Below are 16539 nucleotides of genomic sequence, written 5' to 3' on the forward strand. Positions count from 1 at the left end.
AAACTGCTTAAGAGCAATTGGCTCTCCCTCGATATTTTAAGACAGTGAGTCTTGGCCTGACAGATCTAAAAGAGCCTGAACAGGCAACCAAATGCAGGCCTCTCTGTGTTCCTAATTTTTATCAAACATTCAGAACACTACAAAACAGCTTAGCTCCTCCTCATGAAGCACCCTGAAAAAGATGGCTCTACATACACCCATGCAAACATCACAAATTAAAGGTGTCTTTTACTAAAGCTTAGCTCAAGTTATCTGCAGCAGGGCCCATAAGAATAAAATGGGCCCTGCTGCAGATAACTCAAGCTAAGCTTTAGTAAAAGACCGCCTAAACATGTTTTTCCTTGTGAAGAAATCCCAAAAACCACAGAAGTGGTGGTGGGGAATGCTGTTTGCCAGACTCACCTAAAAGTGCGTTTTTCCCATTGTCATCAGGAAGGAATCGTTTGTCTACAGCACAGACCAGAATGTGCTCGGGGAGGTTCGGGGTCTTGGCTCCTACCAGCAAAAAGCCTGCAGGGATTTCAATCTGCTCCATGCACAGGGATGCTAGACGCAGATCCTTTCCTGCCTGGCAAAAACCTACCCAAATCAAACAAACCACATGAAGATACAAACATTTAGAAGTTTCCATGACATAAGCTTTCATGCAGTTCCATGTTTTTTTCTTTGATTGCTAGTCATTCATTCTACAGACTTCCACTCATTGCCGAGGCTTACTTACAACCAGTAAAACAAGATTACTTTTCAAATAAGGACTAGGAATAGATATACTCCTTGACAAATCTGCACACATGCTATCCAAATTTAACTGGGTATCTACCAGGGGTGGGCACCTTCGGTCCTTGAGGGCTGCAACCCAGTCAGGTTTTCAGAATTTCCTCAATGAATATGCATGAGATCAATTTGCATGCACTGCCTCCATTCGTTTATGCATATTCATTGGGGAAATTCTGAAAACCCAACTGGGTTGCAGCCCTCAAGGACTGAAGCTTCCCACCCCTATCCTATAGGGTCCTGTCCTGTACACAATGTATTCCCACTCTTGTATTAATATCCACCATTCATGCAAACACAGCATTAAGGTGAGTGAAAACTAGAAGAGTAATCAAAGGTCATGTATGAGCATTTCACTATGCTTATTCTTTTTCTCTGGTTCAAAATTTTGCAGACGGCTTCAACCAATGACAGTGTAGTTTCAAACTGCCTGACATCAACCCATGGCAAGGCAGTCTCAACATGTCCTTTGACTTCACAATGTGCTCCAATGTGCTTGAGTGTGCAAGTGAACTGGCGTACAGTGAACAAGAGGAGGAGGTGTAGAGAGTAGAGAATGACATAGGGACAAAGTTTGTCCCCATCCCCACAAAGTCTGTCCCTATCCCTGCAAACACTGTCCCCATACCCACCCCCATCCCCGCGAACTCTGTCCCCATCCATAAAAGCCTCAACAGTTGATTTTATATTTAAATCTTTTTATTACAGTATAAAAATGAACAATAATAAAGCAAAAATAGAAGATACATCCCATCGTCCCTCCCTCCTCCCCTGCTTTCATCAATTGATCCCCTCCCCTACATTCCCTCCCTGACCCACTACAAGAAACACCCTACTTCCATTCAGCAAATATGAAGCACTTCCTATACTCTTAAGCTAGTGTTCTCTGTTGTTTTTTAAATCCGTGGATGAATAGTAAGTCATCCACAATATCGGGATTCAGTCAAGCTCTCCTTTCTTCCACTGTTCTTCCTGCAATAGAAAATGCCCTCTCCGAAGATGTGCTGGTAGCAGGAATGCACAGGATCCCCCATGCAAATTTTGCTAGTTTTGGCCAGCACTTTTCCTTATTTTTCCAAAATGATAAAACATCAGCAGCATCATCATCAGTCGAACATAACTGTCAAATTCGTAAACAACAGCCTTCTGAGAAGACGTTGTTCTATAAAAGTCGCTTAGAAAACTAATGCTGACATCCATCTTCCTTCGTTTGGAGGGGCCCAGCCCAGACTCTTCCACAGATGCAACACTTTCTGAAAGTGTGGATTGTGGAAGATCCTGAGATGTTGATGGACTTGAGTCTTCCATTTCAACTTCAAGCTGCTGGTATAACCTTCTCAAAGATTCTGTTGCCTGTATTTTAACATCCTCGGTGAAGATAATTGGATTGTCTTTCAGACATGGGTGCAGAAGGCAAGCAACGTTGTGTAGTGGATGAATCCGAAAATAAGTCTCAATCAGGTTTTGGAAGTGCTCCTTCACGCTGGCAATAATGAATGACTCAGTTGCAGTAAAATTCAGATGCTTCAACAACTGGGCACGGGTTGGAAGGATATTGCAGATTGTAGGGGTTTGATCAGCAGACAGTACTTTTGTTGCTGTATCAAAGGCAGACAAGAGGCAAATGATGTCATTTAACATGGCTTCATTCAAATCCAAAAGCAGCTTCTGCAGTATTTTATCATTGAATTCAGCAGCCAGTTGTTTAAGTTGCGTTAAGTTTTTATTAATTGAGTCTAGCATTTATTTATTGCATTTGTATCCCACGTTTTCCCACCTCTTTGCAGGCTCAATGTGGCTTACAATATATCATGGATACTGGAAATGAGAAGAGGATGTACATTTGGTTTTACAGAAGGATTTTGGGTTACATGATCATGAAATATAAGATAGTGGTATTGCAGAACACATTAACAAACATTAGGAATATAGATAGTGGTACAGCAGAAGACATTATGAGTCTAACATTGTATAGATGCTGTTCCGCCTAGTTGGAACAGCCTGTTTAAGGCTAGTCTCAAGCTTCTGATGCATTCTTGAATGCTTGACATGTGTGACAATGTCTTTTGAAACCTCTATCAGACCACTTACTTCTGCTGCAGAATCAGAGGCAGAGCCATCATCCTTCAGTCCATGAACTAATACAAGGTTCAAATTTTGGCCAGCACATGATATCCACTGCTGATCCTTGAATGCAGCCTTCACGTTAGCTTCATTGTCAGTCACATATATATTGTCATGCTGGTAAGCCCCAAACTCTTCTAAAATGTCCTTTACTGTAGATCTGATATTTGTCGCAGTGTGTTTTTCTAGCAGAGTTCTGGTGGCAAGCATTCTTGAGTTAAGATGATAATTTGAATCTATATACTGTATAGTAACTGTTATGTATGGCATCCCAGTACCATCTTCAGTCCACAGATCAGTTGTTACACCAAATTTAATATGCTTTTGCAACAGATCAGACAATGCTGCTTTTTCATTGCCAGCAATAGCAAAAATATGCCTAGACACTGTTCTGGCAGAGGGGAGTATCTGATCTGTAGAAAGCTGACCATATTTTGCACCAATTGAACCCAGCTTCTTAGCGAGATGAATGAAGCCAATACCTTCGACCATAGAGAAAGGCCTGATGTCCATGGCACACATTGAGGCAACTGCGTCAGTAACTTCTGATTTCACTGTTGCTGGCACGGTCATTCTGGCTTCATCTTGACTCACTTTTTGTAAGAAGTCCCCGATGTTTTTTTGTGCGCATACTATGCTTTTGCGCACAACTTGCTGCATGCGCTTTCACACCACACTGGTCCCGTCACGTGATTTCCATTTCAACGCTGTCTTGCAAGTCTTGCACATGGCGAAACCACTGTTTTGACCATCCACATGGATAACAATGAAGGACTTCCACACTGCACTAGCACCATCATTCTCAATAAAAGAAATCTCTCACTTTTTTTTTACAAATTAGAGCTTGTACCATTGTTTTATCCATGACTACAGTTAATCTAAAAAATAAAAGTAAAAGCACACTGTTGTTGACCAGTGAGTGAATGACCACCAGATTTAAAAACAAAACAAAACAGAAGTAATACAACAAGGACTCGTCACCGTACCTAGGAAACATTAAATACTGCAGTAGAAACAGCACCCTACATTCTGCAAAATGAAAACAGTCATATAAATTTACTGTAAAATTGACATTTTCCATTCACTGACTTAAGAATAAAATTCTTTCTACCCTGGTTGTCTGGTTGTTTTGTTTTTTCCCAATCATTTATTTTTCTGCCTTTCTGCTCAGACAGAGTCAGAAGAACTTAGGAAATAAGTGCAGCAGAGCCCAGGGGGAGGAGAGGAGATGGTAAGGCAAACAAACTACAGAGAGCAGCACATGTCAGACAAGTCGGAAGGGAGGGAGGGAGGAGGATGGAAGGGAGATGCCCTGCAACCTAATAAATGAACTGTATCCCCACTGCTTGTTTCTGGCTCTGTGCAGCATGCCAGGACTTACTGTGCATTCTCATAGAATGCACGAGAAGTCCCGGCATGCGGCTCTGAGCAGGAAACAAGCAGCGGGGAGTGGCAGAAATCTATTTATTTGGGTGGCGGGACTTGGCAAAAAACAAAAAACTGTACATTATGTAAAAAATAATTCTTCAAACCCAGCTTTTTTGCTTTAGTTTTTCTGGGTTTGATCCCTCAGGTTTAGAATGATACTTATACAGTGGTGGAAATAAGTATTTGTAAGTTTGTAAGTTTGCCCACTGACAAAGACATGAGCAGCCCATAATTGAAGGGTAGGTTATTGGTAACAGTGAGAGATAGCACATCACAAATTAAATCCGGAAAATCACATTGTGGAAAGTATATGAATTTATTTGCATTCTGCAGAGGGAAATAAGTATTTGATCCCCCACCAACCAGTAAGAGATCTGGCCCCTACAGACCAGGTAGATGCTCCAAATCAACTTGTTACCTGCATGACAGACAGCTGTCGGCAATGGTCACCTGTATGAAAGACACCTGTCCACAGACTCAGTGAATCAGTCAGACTCTAACCTCTACAAAATGGCCAAGAGCAAGGAGCTGTCTAAGGATGTCAGGGACAAGATCATACACCTGCACAAGGCTGGAATGGGCTACAAAACCATCAGTAAGACGCTGGGCGAGAAGGAGACAACTGTTGGTGCCATAGTAAGAAAATGGAAGAAGTACAAAATGACTGTCAATCGACAAAGATCTGGGGCTCCACGCAAAATCTCACCTCGTGGGGTATCCTTGATCATGAGGAAGGTTAGAAATCAGCCTACAACTACAAGGGGGGAACTTGTCAATGATCTCAAGGCAGCTGGGACCACTGTCACCACGAAAACCATTGGTAACACATTACGACATAACGGATTGCAATCCTGCAGTGCCCGCAAGGTCCCCCTGCTCCGGAAGGCACATGTGACGGCCCGTCTGAAGTTTGCCAGTGAACACCTGGATGATGCCGAGAGTGATTGGGAGAAGGTGCTGTGGTCAGATGAGACAAAAATTGAGCTCTTTGGCATGAACTCAACTCGCCGTGTTTGGAGGAAGAGAAATGCTGCCTATGACCCAAAGAACACCGTCCCCACTGTCAAGCATGGAGGTGGAAATGTTATGTTTTGGGGGTGTTTCTCTGCTAAGGGCACAGGACTACTTCACCGCATCAATGGGAGAATGGATGGGGCCATGTACCGTACAATTCTGAGTGACAACCTCCTTCCCTCCGCCAGGGCCTTAAAAATGGGTCGTGGCTGGGTCTTCCAGCACGACAATGACCCAAAACATACAGCCAAGGCAACAAAGGAGTGGCTCAGGAAGAAGCACATTAGGGTCATGGAGTGGCCTAGCCAGTCACCAGACCTTAATCCCATTGAAAACTTATGGAGGGAGCTGAAGCTGCGAGTTGCCAAGCGACAGCCCAGAACTCTTAATGATTTAGAGATGATCTGCAAAGAGGAGTGGACCAAAATTCCTCCTGACATGTGTGCAAACCTCATCATCAACTACAGAAGACGTCTGACCGCTGTGCTTGCCAACAAGGGTTTTGCCACCAAGTATTAGGTCTTGTTTGCCAGAGGGATTAAATACTTATTTCCCTCTGCAGAATGCAAATAAATTCATATACTTTCCACAATGTGATTTTCCGGATTTAATTTGTGATGTGCTATCTCTCACTGTTACCAATAACCTACCCTTCAATTATGGGCTGCTCATGTCTTTGTCAGTGGGCAAACTTACAAAATCAGCAAGGGATCAAATACTTATTTCCACCACTGTATCTGCATATGGGAAGCTTTCAAATAAAATTAAAAAGCTGTCCAATAAGTAAAAAAAAATAAATACAAAAAATCTTTTGTCCTCCACCTTTTAAGGCACTGCCTATCCAACTAAAACAGCTTTAGACTTATTATAGATTTTTTTCACAGAGAGAGTAGTGGATACTTGGAATGCCCTCCCGCGGGAGGTGGTGGAGATGAAAACGGTAATGGAATTCAAACATGCGTGGGATAAACATAAAGGAATCCTGTTCAGATGGAATGGATCCTCAGAAGCTTAGCCGAGATTGGGTGGCGGAGCCGGTGGTTGGGAGGCGGGGCTAGTGCTGGGTAGACTTCTACGGTCTGTGCCCTGAAAATGACAGATACAAATCACGGTAAAGTATACACAAAAAGTAGCACATATGAGTTTATCTTGTTGGGCAGACTGGATGGACCATGCAGGTCTTTTTCTGCCATTATCTACTATGTTACTATCATCTACTATGATTTGCTTGGTTTGTTTTGAGTGTACTGAATGACGGCTGCACGGGGGAGTGGAAACAGAGATTGAGCAAATTGTCTTCCTTGCTTACAGTGGACTACATAGGCTCACTTCCACTCCTGTCTATTAAACCTCCTCACAGAAGGTCATAGGTTTGCTTGCCTTGTTTTGTTTTGAGTATACTGGATGACAGCTGCGCGGAGTAGAAACAGAGATTAACCTAACTGGCTTCCTTGTTGCTTACAGTGTGTGTGTGGACTAGATAGGCTCACTTCCATTCCTGTCTATTAAACCTCCTTGCCCTGACACCTGCATCCTGTCCTAATCACTGCCTTTGGTCTGGAAGACTGTGGGAGGGGGGAGGGGGAGAGGTTTGAGGGAGAGAGCAGATGCAGGAAGGACAAGAAATGACAAAGTTGAACAGGGAAGAAGGAGGAGAGAGACAGAGAGATCAGAATGATACTGGAACACGCAGGGGTGAGAGAATCAGGCACTCCGTGCAGCAGTGTTTGGGGAGGCAATGCCCCTCTTTGCCCTCTGCTCCAAACCATTCACTCATCCTCCCCCTCATGCCCAGCCCCAAAGTCTTTCATTATCTGACAAACTGCTTCTTATTGTCTTACCGGTAAGACGTAGTGCATGTCTTCTTCAGCAAGGTCTCTGGCTGTGCCAGCCCAGGGCTCTCCTCTCAACCTCTCAGATCACGGGAAGGGTTGCAGGCGGCTGAAATCAGCAGTATAAGGACAGCAGCTAGGCAGCTAAGCTGAGATTGTCGGGTTGGAGTGGACCATGGGCTGCGATCAGGAATGCTGCACAGATTGAGGTGAGCACACTGAACCTCCTGCCTGCTGTGCATATGCAGCGAGGCCACAAAGGAGAGGCAGTCCTTTACTTTGATGGCATCTCTGAGCTGCACCAATGGGAATTGTAAACAAATTTGAAGTGACTCAAGAAAGGCCAATCAGGAATCCTCTTAGCGATGATGTCACACTAGTAGGTGTGTGTCTTGCCTGCCCTGCAGCTAAAGCAGCCTGGAGGAGGCGGAGCAAGCAGCCGACAAGCACCAATGAATGAACACTGCAGAACGGACAGAAAAAAGGTAGGTGTCCGTTTTACTGCAGTTGCAGGGGTTATTACTGCTCCTACGGGGTGGGGAAATAACCTCTTTTTGCACCTGCAGTAAAACTTAGAAACTTTCTTCCATTCCCATGGTTTAACCGCAGTTCACCGCGTGGTCCGCTCCCGTGTCATTCTCTAGTGTGGGGTGAGGGGGCAGGGATGATTCTATGGAGTGGCACAAGCAGTAGTGAGCTGAAGGATGAGCGTGAGACCAGGGAATGGTGGCCTGAGCAGGCCAAAAGATGGAACAGCTCACTCTGCTGTTGCAGTGTGACTTAGGTCCAAAGCCATTTCCACTGCAGCAGACCCAGACAAAGGAGGACACTGTAGTGGACCATGGTCCAGGAAAAGCCCTAATCCTTGAGCTCCAGCTATACCTTCTCCTGGTCCAGGAAGCAAGAGAGCTGTTGTGACCCTCAGGAAAGGAATTGGATGCAATTAAACGAACTAGTCAACCAACTAGAACAGTAGTATTCAGGTGGCAGTTGCGTGGTAGAACATTCTCTCTCCTGTTCCTTCTCCCAGTACTGGGTCCAAAATCTTCTTCCCCTTTCCTTCAGTGGCATACTGAGGGTGGTCCGCCCTGGGTGCACGCTGCAAGGGGGGTGCAGGGAGCAGCCGCGTGTCTGTCAGCTCCGCCGGTACCCTGCTCCCTCTGATGTTACTGCCTGTTCCGGGGAAGAAGGAGCAGGGAATCGGCAGAGCCAACAGTCACACAGCAGCTCAGCAGCCCAGGAGGTAAGAGGCAATTGCACCCGGGGGAGCAGGTGTCTTGAGATGATGCACCGGGAAGGGAGACAACGCTGCATTGGGGGGGGGGGGGGTGCAGTGACAATCCGCCCCGGGTGCCAGCCGACCAAGGAACACCACTGCTTCCCTTACCAATGCAACCTCAGTCACCTTACCACTTCAGGGGCCATTCCAAAAGTACTCTGTGTCAGCATGGAGGCCTTCCAGTAGAGGCCCATGTGCAAACACTAGCATGGCATGCACTACCCTAACACATTTCCTGTCGAGAGGAAAGCAGGGTGCAGTAGAGCTTGAGTGCAGACCTCTACTAGAAGGCCCCATAGTGGTACAGAAAACTTTTGGAGCTGCCCTGGAAGAGGAAGGGTGAGAGAGGCATCATGGGAAGATGAAGGGAGAGAAGATGATGGACCTAGAACCAGGGAAAACGACAGGTTATGAAATGATAGACCAGGTGGGGGGAGGAAGAAGGATGCTGGCGATCTGGAGAGGGCAGAGAAGGAAAGGGGATATACTGGACATGGGGGGGGGGGGGTATGGCTTTCAGCTGCCCATGGAGCATGAGATGGAAGGGGGCACACGGCGTAAGGTTTGCCTAGGGCATTAGATACCCTTGGACCAGCCCTAGAAGCTTCCAGGGCTGGTCCAAGAATATCTAATGCCCTAGGCAAACCTTCAGCCGTGTGCCCCCTTCCATCTCATGCTCCATGGGCAGCTGAAAGCCATACCCCCCTCCCCCATGTCCAGTAGGGAGCAGAATGAGAAGAAAGGCTTCTTTCGGGGGCAATGGCTCCAGACAGGTTTATCTCTAGCACACCATGAAAAAGAAGGAAGACGTGTAGACAAATGAAAGAAGGAGAATAAAGGCAGAATGTGTACAAAGTTAAATAAACAAAATAAAATGGGGGTAATTTTATAAAACATTTTCCGCAGGAAAAGCATGGTTTAGATGTGGAAATGGCTGTTATAAAAATGTGCATAGGTATCCCATGTTAAGAAGTGGATGCCTCACAAGACTGTGCCTTCTGCACAGATGTTCTCAGGTTGTAGTATGAGTAGAGCTGTTCATGGGCATTTTATAAAAAACATGTACACGCAGACTTACACCCTCTTCAAAGCAGGTGTATATTTGTGAGAGAATGTGTGCGCTACTAGGAGTCTACTAGAAACCTGTTTTATAAAGGCACATATGCAACAATGTTACATTTACAAATCATGTATCATTTTTGGGCATTTCCAATAGGTGCCCTATTATAAAATTACTTCCCACATGACAAAATAAAGATAAGCAAAGAAAATGTACAATTCAAGACAAATCTAGAAAACACTGGTGAAAACAGTTATAAAAAGAAAAGTGGAAAAGTACAACTTACAGCATGACACAAAGGGGCTCATTTTCAAAGCACTTACTTCCAAAGTTCCATAGAAACCTATGGAACTTTGGAAGGCTAAGTGCTTTGAAAATATGCCTCAATGTCACATTTCCCCTTCCTCCATTTGCAAACTGTGGGGAAGTCTCAGAGTACCATATGGGGTCTGTGTGTTGTCTCTGGTAGTATATGTGAATTGTGTGATAGTGACTGCTTTATGTATATTGTGTGGGTATATGTATCATGTAGCAGCATGATGCAGCTTCTCTCCTCACTCAACAGCTTAGAACAATTTACTAATATTCCACAATAAAACAAGCAACATACACAGAAGCAGCCCAGTGAGTGATGCAGGGGATGTGAGACCATAACTCAGTAGGGGCTCAAAATCAGGGCAGATAATAGGGTCCATGTGCAAAACACACAAGTCATTCAATACTAGAATATACAAATTACCCCATACTACTGTATACTACAAACTTTCACTTTACACACAATTCCTGTGGTACAGAAAATTCATTGGGAAAAGATAAATAGGAAAACTAACCATCTGTTGTGCAAGACCCCTCTGGGGCTGGCTTCTGGGCGTAGGGGAGTGGCGGGCTACTTGAATCTGACATATCTTCCTCCTCATCTTCATCATCCATCTCAGGGACTGTATGGCTTGTAGAAAAGTCCAGGCTTCCATTCTGAGTACAACGATGGACCAACTCTTTATCCAAGTCCTCCACTTTTGGTTTCACATCTAATTCACAAAAGTACAACTACAATTATCCTATGTCAGAGTTCTGCTGTGACCCACAAGCAAGCCCTCACAGTGTCTGTACGTAATTGATAGTTTCTCTTACATTGATAGTATAAAAAGAGGTTGGGTGGAAATAGAGCTTGCTAGGTGATAGATAAGCTAGGCTAAGTTCAACTGTTTATTCTACCTTTTAGCAGAACTAACTGTTGTCTCATTATGCTTTTAACTGTGGCTAGCAGTAGCAAGTGATCTGCATTTCATTTAAGTATTCTTTATTCTGTACCATTTAATATACTGTTCAAAAACTACTTTTCCAAATCAGACAAAAGTGACACAATCATCACAGTAATTAATCTGTCTTGGTCATGCCCCTTAGCTGGAAATTACCCCCTTTAATATAGTACTTTTCTCAATGCCTACAACTACTTCATTGTTCAGCTTTGGTTTCTGAAGTTCTCTTTCTTACCAAAAAAACAGTTTTTTGTAAGCGAGTCAAAGACTTACCCGACCTATTCTAGGCTCAGTACACCGTGCTACCTACCTGTAATCTTTAGTTCTCTAACATGTTCCTTTATGCCGCTTAGAAAACCATCCTCTGCTATCTGATGTTGGTAGAAGGGGAGCACACATGGTGGAATAGAAGTAAACGAAGACAGAATGCCTGGGATAACTATAAACCCAGGTTAAAACCACTTTGAATGTAGTTGCAAAAACCCAGGTTATAAATCCAATATTGCATCACAACTAGTGAGGCAGTAATGTCTACACCTGTCTGGTTACTCAATGTAGGAAAGACTCTCCCTCAATTAGCCGGACTTATACTATGGTCCGCAATGACCGATCAAGTCGCCCTGGCTCCCTGGAACAGAATGCTCCCCTTCTGGACTTTTTACATAATTAGTCAAGCAGTACTGGTTAGCCCCCTGTACTCATGTAACACAAAGGAATGAAATTCCTTCTTGGATCAGGTTATACTATGTCCTTCTACTTCCCCTCTGCCATGTATGAAACAGAACCAGACGTAGGGGTGCTCCCACTTCCCCTGGCTTGTCCTGTATCCTGTTTTCACTTTCTTAGGGCCACATTTAGCTGACAGCCTTCTGAGAGTGCACACAGCATGGAAAACCTGATTTCACTACTTATGTTCCTTAGCCTATTGCCTATTTAACTCAAGTCCAAGCTTAACATCACGGTCCATATCACTCAGATATCAGATGAGAGCATAATTACAGTAGTTTGACCACTGCTTATAATAACTGCATATACAGACACACTCACATTTAACAGCACAGTCAATATGATACAAGACATAAGGATGATTTTGAGTCATTTATGTGGTTGCCTGCAAAATGCATGTATGTACAGTTACATTTGGGGGAGACATGTTTTGCGCAATAATTTGGAATTTCCGATTTTCCAATATACATGTATTATTTTCCATTAAAACACCCACCTGAACTAAAAGTACGTGCTCAAGACCACAGGTATTTCTTACCCATGGCAATTTTCTAAAGGTAAAGACCATGTGTTCTTTACCTTTGAAATGTAGTGCAAAATCAACAGATAAAAAGTACATGCTAACTTAGCCACAAGGCAGCTACTTCGGGAAAAATAGTCCTCCCCACCCCCTCCTTATGGGGGATTTCAATGCATTTTCTTTGTTAAGAATGTTTTTGTAAATGAACCTTGTAGTAACTTACCAGATCAAACTGTAGGATTGTCAGCTGAAATTTTCATGACCATATCATGTTTTGCTGTTATTAGTAATTTTTGTGTGTGTGTGTGTGTATATATATATATATATATATATATTTACACACACACTTCATTCTATGTAATCAAATCAGAATGCCTTGTCAGTTCTGCTTTTGTTATATTGTGAGTCACATTGAACTTGAATCCTATTTGAGATAATGTGGGATATAAATGTCATAAATTAATATTTAACACTAGAACTCAAAATAGGTACAAACTTGGATTATGCGCTCCTTCAGGGACAGAAAAATACAAATACCAATACAATGCTTATAACTCGCATATACCATAATCAGTTCAATGCAGGTAACAACCAGAAACAAAACGTAGGCATACCTTTGGAAGATGCAATCACTATAAACAATCCAAATGTTCTCATTTTAAGACAAATGTTTGGAATAACCAAGTTTTTTAAATACTTTCTATTTATAAAATCTCTTTACTAGTACATGTAAAATAACATCATCAAACTTTAACCAAACCCCACCATTCCCTCACAACTTCTGAATAATAAACAGTATAGGTAACAAGTAAAACAGTGGTCCAGGGCCTGTGTTCTTATGACTCCAAATCAAACACTTACCAAAAAGAACTAACTTCCCTACAGACCCCCCCCCCCCCACACGCCCAACCCTACCCAAATCCCAGCCTGAGAGCCCATGGAGTACAAAAAGGAGCAAGAAACTGATGGTGAAAATAATTCAAAATATGACTACAGGCTTTGGGAGATCTCTTTTGGAGGTAGGCATCCCATATTGATAAGAATCTTTTTGCCTTTTAGGAGAAAGTCAAGCCCCATAGGACTCCCACAGCATTCATTCATGGAGTTTGTTCCGCCAATACCAAAAGAACGGAGGGTGAGGTGACAGCCAATGGTTAAAATACATTTTCCCCAAAATATAAGATTTACCCAAAAATATCCACTCTCCCAGGTTCCTAGCACCCAATAACTTAGGCAAATTAAAAACAGCCCTTTCAAAAGAAAACCTGAGAGAGCAACCCATTATGAATTGTAAATAGAAAAACAGCTCTTTCCAAAAAGCCCTGACACTACAATGGCATAAACCATGAGAAAAGGTCCTGCCTTCCAACTGACATGTCATGCAACAAAGAGTGCCTGTACACCCCTCAAGGTGTGCTTGCTTCTGTGAAAAACAGACTCTATAAACTGTGTGGATGTGGCAATCCTGAAGCTCAGCACTGTGCAGATAAGGTTTTAAAGGAGTGCTGAAAAAAAGAGGATAGAAAGGCATCTCCCCAAACCCCTGTCCCAGGCCTCCCGCAATAGTTGATAGTCCCTGGGCGGGTGACATTTGACCAAGGCTTTGTGGAACCATGATTTGGACACCTGACCCAATGCCAACCCTTCTAAAAACTCACACAATTGACCACCAAACTGCAAGGACAAAGATCTGGTGTGGCAAACAGAACACATAGTGGACAAATTGATTATATAAAAATGATCAGCCTGCCCGAAAGCAAACCATTGCTGTAAATCAGAAAATCATAAAAAGGGCACATCCTCCTTAAATACTTTCTAAACTGCAAATAACCTGTGGATATTCAAATATACAGTGCAGTAATAAAATTCAGGCATGCAGTTAGTATATTTAAAAAAATAATAATTTCATTTAAAAATATTACAAGATGCTATTTCCAAAATCTAGAGACTCTTGTGGCAGGATACCAGTGAAAAGCACTAATCACGGTGGGCTTCCTTAAAATAAATACTGTAAAAATAAAGCTACTGGATTTGAAACACTGCATAAACAGTTGATTTATATAAAGAATCAGATGGTGAGAGCTGGTTGTATTGCTGATTCAGTTATCATTTTCTTTCCTTGTATCTGTAGAATGGATCCCACTGGGTATGATGCATGAATGAAATGTTATTTCCTTATTATTGTGTATTTGTATTTTACCGAACCAAAGCCTGCCTCTATGGTATTGTGTAAGCCACCTTGAGCCTGCAACTAAGTGGGAATATGTGGGGTATAAATGTGTTAAATAAATAAATAAAATAAAAATGTTTGCCATTTTTTTTCTTTATGTACTATACTTTTTGCCAGACAGATATTTTTTGCTTGACTGATGTAACCCATATATAAATTGGGTGTGACAGAAGGTAGTTTGTGTTAGTGAAGTTGGCATTTCAATCTGTGTGATTTTCCCATCAGTACTTGATGCTGTCATGTTGTCAGACAGCACAGGATGTCAGTAATGTACCAATTTCTCTTCTGCATAGCAACTAAGGATGTGAAGAAGGGGGAGGAGTTTTCTGGAGAAAGAAATACCAGTGGGTGTTTGCTAGTGGGATATCTGTCAGACTGAGAAGATCACAGATGACAGAGAGGTGAAGGGTTTTGAGAGTTAGTTCTGTGATCTCTGTCAGTGTGAAGAGATTGTAAGTGATAGAGATGTAAGATGTTTTGTAGGAGCTGTGAGAGGCTGCCAGAGTGGACAGAGTTTAGTGATGAAGGAGAGCTGTGAGAAATTCAAATTCACTGATGTTTTGTAGTAGTTAATGAAGGAGAGGGAGGGGAATCTATCCTTTAATAACCTTCCTCCTTGGGTGGAGGCATCAGGGTGCCAGAGATATATGGGGGGGGGGGGGGAGACGATCAAGCTGGTCCTGAGGGGGGCGTGCCTGTCAGGCACACACCTCCCCCCCCCCCCCCAAACCAGGGAAAACACTGGCAATATGTAATATCGTAAACTTAAATTAAAAAAAAAAAATCTGATTTCCAAAAAGCACCCTCATTTTGTGGTAGGTTCCCAAAGATGATCAGCAAAAGGTGAGGCTTCAGGGCCAGCTCAAGGAATAACGGCACCCCAAGCCAACTATGTCTTCACTCTGCCGTGTCCCACCCACAGGAAATTGCATCAGAAGAGGCAGGACGTAGCAGAAGAAAGGAGCAGGGGTGTGCCAAAAGCCACCTGTTGGTCATGCTGCCACTGTCGCTGCTGGCAACCAAGGTAAAATGGGGGTCCCAGAAAACAACAAGGGAGACGATCTGCAAAATCCAACGTGGAAAACAAACTAGCAGATCAGTATAATATCCAAAAAACTTTATTGAAGATACCATATGTAAGACAGTTGATCGACACAGGCCGTGTTTCGCCCAACAATAGGGCTGCGTCAGGGGCTAATCTGTATCTTTCTTAAATAAGAACGGTCGCACATTGCATATCAGGACAAGGATAAAAGGAATTTTTTTTACAAAAAAACCAGCATAAGCAGCACAAAACAGCCAAGTGATCGAAAAATAGTCCACTGTCAAAGGCTGGAAAGGTAAAATGTACAAGACTGTGATGGAAAAGGGAGGGAGAGATGCTGGACTTGCAGTGAGGGGAGGGGAGAAGGTTTATCCTTTAGACCAGGTGAGGCACTGGTGGGTGACATCAGAGGCTGGAGATTTTGCCACCGTTTATCATCTGAAGCCCTCAGTCTAATGGTTAAGCCATCCCTGTGAGCCTTTAGCAAGGCTGACTTTCACAGAGCCTCTAAATACATTTTTTTCTATTGAAAAATACAAATATTTCAATAATTCTGTCCACTTTAGTGGCCGATTGAATGAGGAAACACAATGGTCACTCTGATGATGTAGTTAAAGTTCTGCCTTTTCCCAAAACAGACAAAAAAAGCATAAACACACATTCATTGGCCATGCGAGGTATACTACAGAAATAGAACTGTAATTTTCAAATTTTTTGGAAACCCATTCCTCAAACAATTCAGTCAAATTTGCAAAATTGCACTGGCCCAAGGCCACCCAACTAAGATAACAGGAAGGTTCAATAAACTAGGTGGTCAGTATGCTGTCAGACTTTCAGGGCTAAAACCACAGTAGGAGACAAGACTTACACTGAGGCAGGTAAAATATTGGGCAGGCCCTGATCACACATCAAGGCCTGCAACAATGACAGAAAGCAAAGATACATGTCTGTAGAAGGGATTCCCCGCGGGCAACAGGCTTCATATTCTCACAAGTGGGTGATACCTATCCGCATCACCCTGTTCGGCATTTGCCATAGTAAAAGAGAGAGCTTTGTGGCGCGCATGCATGCATGAGTGCCTTCTCACCCGTCGCACGAACGCAGTCTCCTCAGTTTAATACTAAAGCAAAAAGTAGAGTAACATACATAGTAACATAGTAGATGACGGCAGAAAAAGACCTGCACGGTCCATCCAGTCTGCCCAACAAGATAAATTCATATGTGCTACTTTTTATTTGTACCTGTCCT

At 43.2% G+C, this 16539-nt stretch overlaps 1 protein-coding gene across 2 annotated transcripts in view; it reads right to left on the reverse strand.

The window, feature by feature from the left end:
* The window catches only part of GREB1L (GREB1 like retinoic acid receptor coactivator), a 294440-nt gene that overhangs the window by 215943 nt on the left and 61958 nt on the right, over positions 1-16539 (reverse strand). For both annotated transcript variants that reach the window (XM_030212882.1, XM_030212875.1), the window contains exons 4-5: positions 10342-10539; positions 403-579 (exon numbers count right to left, since the gene is read on the reverse strand). In XM_030212882.1, coding sequence (XP_030068742.1) covers positions 403-579; positions 10342-10539 — 375 coding nt within the window. The remainder of the gene's footprint in view (positions 1-402; positions 580-10341; positions 10540-16539) is intronic.

The sequence above is a fragment of the Microcaecilia unicolor genome, chromosome 1 (genome assembly GCF_901765095.1).
Source record: "Microcaecilia unicolor chromosome 1, aMicUni1.1, whole genome shotgun sequence".
NCBI lineage: Eukaryota > Metazoa > Chordata > Amphibia > Gymnophiona > Siphonopidae > Microcaecilia > Microcaecilia unicolor.